The 10,780-nt window shown below is 52.2% G+C and overlaps 1 protein-coding gene across 2 annotated transcripts; it reads right to left on the bottom strand.

Annotated features, from left to right (window-relative positions):
* On the bottom strand, positions 1-10,724 carry TXN2 (thioredoxin 2). Of its 2 annotated transcripts, none has more exons than XM_037847244.1 (4): positions 10,574-10,724; positions 9,392-9,654; positions 7,583-7,706; positions 1-883 (listed from the first exon to the last, which is right to left on the bottom strand). In XM_037847244.1, exons 2-4 carry the CDS (start codon positions 9,652-9,654, stop codon positions 770-772), a joined length of 501 nt encoding a protein of 166 aa, XP_037703172.1. In that variant the 5' UTR covers positions 10,574-10,724; the 3' UTR covers positions 1-769. The 2 variants fall into 2 exon arrangements, with proteins under 2 accessions (XP_037703172.1, XP_037703171.1); XM_037847243.1 differs by having other exon boundaries at positions 10,488-10,644.
* Positions 10,725-10,780: the final 56 nt, after the last annotated feature.

Below are 10,780 nucleotides of genomic sequence, written 5' to 3'. Positions count from 1 at the left end.
TGGCGCAAACCCTAGTTTTATTGGTCTGATTTGTTCAGTTATGTCTCTTGCTTAGAGAACTAAAGGGCCAGGTATGGAGGGATGGGGGTGCTGCTTTGAGCCTTCCAGAGCCAAGGATCTGTGGGGCACCCCCCGGCATGCCTCCTCTCTGCCCTTGTGCCTGGGAGGAGGGGAAGGAAGGAGCGTGGTGGCTGGTGAGGGTGGTGGTTACAGAGTAATTTTAGTGTGGGGCCCAAGGTCTGTTCTTCATAGCAGGAGACAGAAGGGATCATAAAGTTCTCTTTATTACAGACCTACAAAAAATGAGAGAATTATATATTACTCTCACTTGCTTGGGTTTCTGTTTTCCTTCTTTTTCTTTTTACAAAACTGTAGCAGGAAAGAAAAATGCAGGAGGCAGATGAGCCAGGCACTGGGGTTCAGATGAGAAGGGACCAGGCCGGTCACATTGCAGGCTGGCCTCGGCCACCAGGTGGGCACTCGCCACACCTCCTGGGAGCAGGGCCAGCCCTAACGGGAGCAGACAAAAAGAAAAGTGGGTGGGAAGGTGGCAACCCCCAAATCAGCAGCAGCAGCAGCTGCATTCTGAACAACCACCCTGGGCAGGCAGCTCCCGTGCTGGTGGCCTGGTCCCCAGAGCCTGGGCCCGCAGGGACCAGACAGGGAGGAGGCAAGGAGCCGCCACGAAGGCCTGTGTTCTATTGCGGGCCCTCCCCATGACCACCGGGGGCTCAGGAGGGCAAGGGCAGCTGGGACTCCTCCCCGCTTGTCAGCCGATCAGCTTCTTGAGGAAGGCCTCCAGCTGGTCCTCGTCCTTGATGCCCACAAACTTGTCCACCACGTCCCCGTTCTTCATGGCCAGCACGGTGGGCACAGCAGACACCTGGGAAGAGGAGGGTGAGGAGAACTCTTCTCAGCTGCTGTTCCCACATCCTTGTGGGGGAGGCTGGTGGCCTCTCTGGGGCAGGCCTGTCCAAAGCCATGGCTGGGGCCGGAGGGAAGTGGCCTTCCCGTCGTGCTGGGGACTGCAGGGCCCCAGGTTCTCCTGCTGGAGAATCAACTTCCATTCTGGGCTCCTAGAGCTCCCTTCCTCCCCCAACCACACGACTGACTCACTGGCCCAGTGGTTTGGCTGGAATGACAGGAGAGATGAAAATAACTCCTGCGCTGCAGCCAGGCCTGGGGGCAGGGAGGAGCTGAGGGGCTCAGGGAGGGACCAGGGCACATGGGAGAGTCTGAATCCCAGCCTTGTCCTGCACTGGCCGGAAGGCCTCTTCCAGGTCACGGCATCTTTCTGGGCCTCAGTGGTCTCTTCTGTAAAACGGGGCTGATGACAATGTCAACTGTGAGGGTTTGGGATAGGGCTGGGAGATGCCTGTGTGGAGCTCTGCAGCCGGCTGACACTAGCCCGCTCCTCCGCACAGGGTGGTCTCAGGCAAGCCACACCATTACTCTAAGTCTCAGCATTCTCAACAGTGAAGCAGAGACATGAATGGTACTTAGAGTAAGAGGACTGAATGGAACCGGGCCTGGGCAATCTCTGCACAGCACCCAGCACTTGGTGAGGCCGACAATTAATGCCAGAAGCCTGGTGCCGGTACCCCGCGGACACGCAAGTAGTAGTTACAGAAGGGGTGTCAGGGGAGTCTAACACAGACCCCTAGGAGCCGCTTTAACTTGCTCCATGAACGGCTCACAGGATCCAGAAATTCACTGACTCATCCTGGAGAGTGTGGGAGGAGGGACTCGGCACATCCAATCTATACGTTTAAGGAGACAGGCGGGCCAGGCAACATTCTTGACCCCTGAAGCATCTGCTCAAGAGCCCCCAGCTGACCTGTATAGATGATGGGAAGCACAAATGAGGCCCACCATCTACACCGGCACCCCCAACTTTCTGCCCAGGCCCCCTGCCTGGCCTTCATGGGCATTTGAAAAAACTAAACAGTGCAAGAAAAACCCCAGAGTTCTTTTACACACAAGTTAACTATAAAGTGACACTAGTGAGTAACACCAACATACCAGGCCTTCACATATCCTGGATGCTGCCCTGCTATGAGTCAAGCGCAAAGCCAGACTTTAGATTCAGAACGTTCAAACTGTGCCCACGTTAGTCACAATAGGAAAGAGCCCCTCCAGACTGGTCCTATCGTGCGTCTGCTGGGTGCCATCACTCCCTGACTTTACCTTCCAGGTCCTGCACCCCATTCCCAGTGGACACTCTGGGGACACAGCAGGGAAGTCCTATCTGGGGCTGATGTGGGTGACAGTGACAAGTTTCCTGTCCAACACTGGGCTGAATGCACGTGTCTCTGGTCCCCACCCTGGCTCATCTCCTTCTCCTTCTGGACCTGGCGTGGGTGGCAGCACAAAGTACCAAGGGCCCAGTGCAGGCCTTGCCCTGTCTCCAGGATGTACTGCGGATGCTCTAAGGGCTGTTATGTTGTTTGGGACTTTTGTGCCCTCTGGTGGGCTGCGAAGGCAGTGCCCCCGTCTCAAATCTGGCAAGTCTCAACTGAGGCACAAAGTTCAACAACCAGCTGTTCAATTTAGCACTTACTGGATACCATCCTGTCCTGTTTCTTTAATTAAAATAAAAACTTAATGACATTAAATAAGAAGTGGTCTAAGTTTTTCCACATGTGTTGGTGTTCCTCTAAGCAGGACCCTGAGCTCACTGAGGCAGGGACAGACAACATAGGACTTAATTTACTTTAGGATCTACAGAGGAAGCCCACACATGCCTGAACAAGCTGAGCTCATCAGGCAGACAGCAGGTGTGCTGCGAATGTGTTTTCAGGACAACTAAGGTTTAGTTGTGACTGATAAGTTTGAGCTTAGCATGGAGATGCCAAGTGCTGGGGGCCTGCAGGCAGCCAGAGTCTCCAGGGCACTGCAGAGATACTTGGGCTTGATTGCACTTTCCTCACCCCCACGGAGGAGGATGTGGCTTTGTTGACTTTGGCTCACAAAATCAGGAGTGGCAGGTCCTTGTAAACATCCCCTTAAATGGAAGTGCACAGATCCTCAGCACATTCTTCTAGAAGGGTGATGTAAGTGTAAGAGGGGTAGCCGTGCAGCCAAAATTCAGCTTCTTTCTCACTAGAGAGGACCCTGTCTATGTGTCTGCTCCAAAGGCTAGCAAGGGACTGGAGAAAGGAAGTGCTAAGGTGTGTTGCATCTCCACCTGCTTTGTGAGGCTACCTGCAGCCACCCATCTTTGGCTAAAGGCAGGAGAACTCAGGGCAGGTGTGTGTGAGTGTGCTTGCATGCTCGCCTCCCACTAGACCTCGGCCCACCTGCAATGCCACTGAGTGCAGTGTCCCTGCCAAGTCCTCTCCTGTCCTGTCCCCAATTTCATCCATTTGTGAGCTCTCAAGGACCACAGCGCCAGGTGCTGCAGGTGATGGCAACCTCATCCACAGCTAACTGCAGAACTAATGCAAAGGAAAAGAATCACAGTCACCCGGCTGCCACTGGCTGGGTGCTCCTTCAGTGCCAGGCACGACACTAACACTTGCATATATGCTGTCACGTAAATTCTCACCTCAAGGTAGGGTCATTTTTACAGATGAAAGACTGGGCTCAAAGGGCTGAGTGACTGCAGAGCTGGGATCTATCTGACCTTGCTGCCCATGACATCAGCTATGCTGGGCCTCTGACCAAGAGCAGGGAATTGGAGAAAAATACCAAGTCCCAATGGGGTGAGGAAGAATATGGAGGGAAGCGTTAAAAGGATTTCACACTTCAAACGGGAAAAGCTTTTGGATACAACAGGGTTCTTGGAAAGGCTATTAGTGAAAGAAATAAAATGGCTCGTGGTCACTATTCATGCTTCTTCACTCAGGGCTCCCCATGGAAGGGAGAGGTTAGCGCCACCCTGCAGTTAGAGCCCCATGCCACACCAAGTGCACCTCGCAGGCCTGAGCCCCACCCCCCACCTGTGCGTGCAGGCAACCCTGCTGAGAGTGCCGGTGACACGAGGACTTTAAAAGAGTAGCACCTCCCCTAAAAGGTCAGTCTGGGGCTTTACACTTTGTGTAATCTCAAAGTTTGTGCATCTCAAAGTTTGGTCTGGAACCGCCAGCATCACCATCACCCGGGGGGTTGTTAGCAATGATGAATCCTGGGCCTTTCCTGAACATACTGAATCATAACCTGCTTCCTAACAATATCCCAGCTCCTGTGTATGCACATTCAGGTGTGAGAAGCACTGATTTAGAATGTTTTCAAGATAGAGACACATTCCAATTATGAAATATTAAGTACTGTTGAGAAAGAGACAATATGGTAAAAAGCTCTGTGCGATATATAAAAGTACGCAAAATTACTTATAAAATTGTATCTGAGGTTATACAGAAACTTAAAAAACAAACATTCAAATCCAGTGAGTTATCCAAATGGTGAGAGTGACCGAGTATGGATGGTGGGTTATAGCTGACTTTTCCCCTTTAGTGTTACTTGGGTGCATTTTCAAATGCTTTGTAAAGAATACTCACTTCTTCCCTAACACGAAAAACTAAAAGGCTAACCTAACCCCTCCATGTGTGAGGTCAGAAGAATAAGCTTCTGAGGAAAGCATGAGGGATCAAGGGCCGGCAGGCAACTCACTCTTCCCTGGCCTCTGCCCTGATAGCTGACGAAGGGTCCGCATGGCTGGGAAAGGCCAAGGGCAAGGGTGGGGACCCGGGGGCACCGAGCTTCAAGAGCAGGATGGAACACACATTCCAAGGCCCCGCGGGACTTTCTCTCCCCACTCCCTTGGGCCACAGTGAAATTCCAGGGGGACTGACACACAAACAGAAGAGTGCCAGGGGTGGGGTGAGGTGTCAGGAGAGGGCAACTGCCAAAATCCCAATACAATGGGAAGCAGCTTTGCCAAAAAGTTCATCCAACATATGGAAAAGGACTAGAGGCCTTGGAGGAAGCGGTGCTAGGAGGTACAATAGATCTCTCAGCTGAAACTTCTTCCTCAGACTTTCTTCAAAAAGAACAGGTGTGAAGGAAGGAACGGCGTGGGGGCTGGGGTCAGGAAGAATCCTGGTTGGAACTTCCTGAGCTCTGCAATGATGTCAGCCCAGGGCCTGGCCAAACAAGCGGGCCGAGGCCTGGTGGCGGCCCAGCAGCCTGGAGGTCTCTGTGTGCGGGGTGTGCACTCCTGGACCGCGAACAGAGGGAGAAGCAGAGAGAAGATCCTATGAGAGCCCCCCCCCCCATTTCCATGCTTAACCACAGGACTTCAGTGCCCACCCCTACACCATGGGGCTCCCTGAAGGCAGGGGGGATGGTCCCAGGAATCCCCGTCATCCTGTGTGACCACTGTTAGCAGGAACTGGGTTCCTGGCACATGGTTGGTCCTTGGGACGTGTCTGCTGAAGCCACGGTGTGGGGCAGGGTCAGGAGGAAGACTGCCCATGACCCTGAGGGCTGTCCCGGGAGCTCTGGCCCTAAGCTCACACTGGGAGGCCACAGCCTCAACCCCACTGTAAGTCCCTGGCCAGTGGTGGATGAGCAGGGGGAGACTAGGGGCAGCTCCAAGGTCAGACAAGTCTCTGCTTGCCTGAGTGAACAGGGGGAGAGCTTCTGAAAGAACACTGAGGTACCACTCCCCTAAACCCTTGTCAGCAGTCCCCAGTCACCAAGCCCACTTGGGTAATTTCCCCCCACCTGTGACCATCATGTGGCGGCCCAGTGAGTATTTCCCTTGCATCTGTTAAGAGCACCCCGATTTTCCTTCATGTCACCTTCCCTCTCCAGCTCAAGGGACAGTCAACCTTTCTCATTACCCCATGGGGCTGACTGGAGGATGGACATCTTTACTTGAGGGGATCCAATGAGAGTTAGGTCTGGACTTTCAAACTCTTGAGGACAAACATGGCCCCTTCACCAGCAGGAAACGGCCTGAGGGGAACGGCCTCTGCCACCACCTGGCAAGAGCCTGAGCATGACGTTAACCCAGAGCAGAGCTGTGAGATGGAATCAGACTCCTGAAGACGCGGCCTGAGCTCCTGAATCCAGCTGAAGTCTAGTGTTTTGGGGACGGTCTGAGTACGTGGGCAGGCAATTGCCTTTCACAGAAACCCCTGGGTTTCCTGGCTGGTGGCGGAGCCCTGGCTCCCACACTCTGCCCAGTGCTCAGGCCCTCAGGTCTGTGACGTCTCCTTGCCAGTTTCCTCCCTATGCCGGCCATTACCTCCTCAGACCCTTCCAGCTCACAGCTGCCGGAGGCCTTTCCAAGACCCACAAGTGATCCCCTCACACCTGGGCCTGAAATCTCTGCATGGCCCTGCCTCCCAGACCAGGCAACAGGCAATGTGATTAGCGAAGCAGGCTGGGGCAGGGAGCAGGGGTCTGTGTGCCCCGATCCTCCAACCATTTAGTTCCCGGAAGTGAGGGTGGGGGAGAAGCTCACTCTGCTCAGATCCAGGTATTTCAAGGGAACCAGAAATCCGGATTTTCATGTGAAATGTTCAGAATTTTAAATATTGACACCTAGCAAAAAAAAAAAATTTCTTTTTTTTTATACTACTCTGAGGGCCAGATTAGATGAGCCTGTGAGTTAGATATGGCCCCAAGTGCTGGGGTGCACCTTGGCTCACAAATAATGCTACCTTTAGCACAGCTCCTCAGAGACCCTTCCCAGCTGTTGGCACAGCTGTCTGTCCTCCCACTTCTTGGTCACCCTTCACTCTGGTCACCCAGACACAAGAGGCTTCTTCCCTTTCCCCAACTGCAAGGGTCTCCCAGGCCCAGGTGAGGCCCTTGGTGCCTCCTGCTAGTCTTCCTCCTCCCCTCACTCCCCTCACTCGGCCCAAATCACATGCCTTTTACAGAAAAAGTTTGCCAACCCCTGATCTAAAATACTAGAATGGAGGCTCTATGGTCAGGGATTTCATCAGTTCTATTCACTGCTCTACCCACAGCACCAAGTCACTGTGCCCAGCATTTAAGGGACTCTCAATAAGTATCTGCTGGAGGAATGTACAAACCAACCACTTGAGGCCACGTCATGTCTCTGTATGTTCTCTTCCCGCAGCCCTTCTTTCCATGCTCAGCCTTCACAGTTTAGCCCAGAGGGTCTCAGGTGAAGCATTCCCTGCCCCCTCACCATTTCCTCCCAGGAATAGTCCTGTCTTCCTGTACTTTTCCTCTCAGCACCTCTCACCCCATATCGAAAGCCCTGTCTACCTGCTGTTCCCTCCACCTGGACCAGGAGCTGCTTGGGGACTAGGAGCCCATCTAATTCTGGTCAGAACCAGGAAGGCCTGGAGCACTGTAGGGCCCACCGCCAACTGCCGACTGATGCAGGGAGGAAGGAATGCCTCAGTGTCCCAAGACTCAGAAAACTAACTGGTGCTTTGGGCCACACATTCCACCTCCTGAAGCCAGTGAAGGAGACAAGTGGCTCAGAGATCAATGGTCTCATATCTGCAAAGTGCTCTGAGCTCCAGAGGGCACTAGAAAAACCCAAGACATCACCCAAATAGCTGCCCTGTGCCTCCCATGACACCCTCAAGCTGGCTATCCTGCGGCCCCCAAGGCACCCCCACCAGGTGCCCTGCAGCCCCCTGCCATTCCATACCTCATACTCAATGGCGAGATCAGTGTGGTCGTCAATATCCACCTTGGCCATCACCACCTTCCCGTGCTGCTTTGCCACCATCTTCTCTAACCTTGGCCCCAGGATCTTGCAGGGGCCACACCACCTTGGAAAGGGAGAAAGGAAGCATCCAATCTGTCACAAGGGCACTCACCCCTCAGATTTACTGTTTCCCCAGAACCTTCTAAGCCACATCCTACTGAGGGAACCTCTTGCCCTTACTGGCTCTGTTTACAGTGTTTGAATATTAACCTGTAATCTTCACATGCCAACTGGTGATGCCAGGAGACTCTGCAACTGGGAAATTTTCCTGAGACGCTTACAGAGGTTCTTTTATTTATTCCAATATATCTTAAAGAAATACACTGTCATATAGAAGAATATGAGATCTGACTTTTAAAGATTTAAGCAATCAACTGAATGTTCTGGAGCCTCAGTGGTCTCATTGGAAAAACAGAGATTATGACTGTCAAAGTTCTAACGAGAAATCAACACAGGCAATGTAGGTAAACACGTTCTGTGACCTGCCATGTGGACTTGGAAATCAAGAGAGGGAATCCAGCGGCTAGGAAGTGTCAACAGGCCAGTCACTGTGCCGGCACCTACCCCAGCTCTTACTGCACAGAATCCTCACATGCGAAGGAAGATAGAGCATCCTCCTAAGAATCCAAGGCCCATACAAGCTAAGACACTAACCCAGCTGAGACTGCAACCCAAGATGGAGCTCCAAGTCGCTGTGCCTTCAGCCCAAGGTACTCTGTGATTCCACAGCCACTGTGCCACAGTCCTCACTGCCCTGTACACAGGCAGTCCCTTGCCTGTGGTGAGCTCTTCAAGGACGGGCAATGTGCTGTCGTCTCTAAGTCTGTGGCACCAAGGACAGGGCCTGGCACTGAATAAACAAACTTATAGCCTGCTTCCTTGTTGGAGAAGAAAATGAGGCACCACCCCGTGTATTGTTTATTCCTACATCTCTCTAGAGCACTTACCACACCAGGAGTGTAGCACAGCAAAGTCTTCCACTAACCCCTGGCTGACAACTATTCTAGTCACAGCTCTTAAAACCCTTTCTACCCAGAGATTTCAATTAATGAATTTACAACACCGAAACACCCAGTTTGCGAGACCATATCTCTTATTACAAGTGAAGAAAGAAGAGGCCCAAGGACATCAAACAGCCTGTCCAAGGCACCATGTGAGTCAGGGAAAGAAGCGGAATCACAGCAAAAGAAATCTGTCAAGAGATTTGCCCAGAAGGACTTCCAGTGTTTTTGTAGATAGGCATCAAGGCACGCTTCAAGGTCTGTAAATGAAGAAGGCCAGCCTAAAAATCAGAAGGCCAAGCATTTAAACTATCTCTAAAACTCATATAACACTGAAAAGAAACTCCTGCTCATCCTTGCATGCTCAGGCACCACTGCAGGATCACTGATAACTTTTTGCCAGCTCCTCCCACAGTTTTGGTGGCCAGATGTTAAAATAAAATCAACTTATCTGCCGGGCCAGGAACTGTACACACCAAAGTCCAGATGATGTTCTAATCACGTGTTTCCTGCTTTGGTTCAGGCTGAAGAAGACTGAGATATTTGAACAGTGAGAAACAGAACTTAAGCCTGTCCCAGCACTAATCGCAGTGGGTTTTAAGCTGTTTACTAGACTGCCTCCTATCAGAGCAGGGACTGTCTTACCTGTCTTTGTATGAGAAGCATCAAGCATGGTACTGGGACACAGCGGGCAGTCAAGTACCTGAACAAAAGAGACCCCAGTCTTCTGCTGACTCCCAGTACTCACTGTGCATGGAAATCCACAACCACTGGTGTCTCGCTGTTGACAACTCGGTCTTGGAAGTCAGGTCCATCCTGGATGTTAAAGGTCGTTGTACAGACTCTGGTGGTGTATATTGTTCGAGCTGGGCTGGGTGTAACTGCAAGGCCACCAGGACTGCACTGTGGGGTCTGCAAGGCCCCAGAGGTGAGGGGTGCCCAGTGTCCCTGAGGGGGTTTCCTGGAGATGACGGAGGCCAGGAATCTCCTCAGGAGAAGCCGTTGAGCCATCTATGAGGGGGAGAGAGACAGAGAGCTGGGGTGGACAAAAGGAAGACAACACACCAGAAAAAGAAAAGTATTTGGGAGTACTAGCGGTGGTGGTGGTGGTGGTGGTGGTGTGTGTGGCTCAAGGAGGTGCAGGGGGGGAAGCAAATATGAGGAAATAATGTATAAGATTTCTGGAGTAGAAGTGAGTGGGAGATGAGAAGCAAAGGGAGGAAGGAATGGCAAAAAAAAAAAAAAAAAAAAAAAAAAGGAAAGAAAACAAAAATAAAAAGAAGCAATGGTAAGCCAGAGGTTAGGAAAATTGGGTTGACAACTAAAAGGAAATAAGGATAAAGGGGAGGGAGGAGAGAGGTATCAATATTTACAGAACACATGATAAGGGCCAGGGCCAGATGCCTTACACTTATTATTAGTGCTTCACATCAACTTTGAGAAGTTGATATAATATTGCCCATTTTATAGGTAAGGAATCTGAGGCTCAGGCAGGTTAAGTGACGTGCCCAAAGCAACCCAACTCTCAAATGAGAGCATCAACACTGGAACCCAAGGCTGACTGCTAAAACCTTTGCTCTACCGATTACTCTTCTAAAAAAGTGTTTTAATGGGAAATTAAGGAAAAAGGGATCAGGAGAGAAGACCGCAATAGTTCAAGGTAGAAATAAGAGGCACAGGAACAGGAGTGTGGAGGGAACGAGAAAAGAAGGGCCACGGGTGTGGAGGGAACCGGGGAATCGGACGCCACTAGGAGCTCTGTATCTCATGAGGGCCAGCTCCCCGCGCCCGCTGTGCTCCTCAGCGGCGGAAACCACCTCGAGCTACCCCCACAGGCTTCCTACCTCCCTGCAACGCGACCGGAGGGATGCAAGCCCGGCCCTCCCCGCCCGTCAAGGGCACTCCTGCCGTAAGTTCCTTAGGAGAGAACCTTTCTAGCGTCACTTCCGGGGATCGGCGACCTGGAGCACCTCTCCCGGCTCCCTCAAGGACGACTCATTGGCGGAAAACCGGCAGAAGGCGGCACAACTAAAGGGCCAGAGCTTCCGTGAGGTTCCGGAAGAGGCGGGCGACCCCTGGAGGAGGGGCAGGAAGAGGCAGGTGGACCTTGGAGGCGGGGCCGGAAGAGGCGGGCAGA

This window comes from Choloepus didactylus, chromosome 8 (assembly GCF_015220235.1).
Source record: "Choloepus didactylus isolate mChoDid1 chromosome 8, mChoDid1.pri, whole genome shotgun sequence".
NCBI classification, from domain to species: domain Eukaryota; kingdom Metazoa; phylum Chordata; class Mammalia; order Pilosa; family Megalonychidae; genus Choloepus; species Choloepus didactylus.
This window is presented reverse-complemented; position numbering and strand designations above follow the sequence as displayed.

Bases quoted from the DNA above. Each gene is read 5' to 3' on its own strand.
- TXN2 (XM_037847244.1), bottom strand. From the start codon at position 9,654: ATGGCTCAACGGCTTCTCCTGAGGAGATTCCTGGCCTCCGTCATCTCC. The intron at 7,707-9,391 runs GTGAGTACTGGG...TCCCTTTCCAAG, and splicing joins GTTGTGGATTTCCATGCACA to GTGGTGTGGCCCCTGCAAGA. The intron at 884-7,582 runs GTATGGAATGGC...TCCTCTTCCCAG, and splicing joins ATCTCGCCATTGAGTATGAG to GTGTCTGCTGTGCCCACCGT.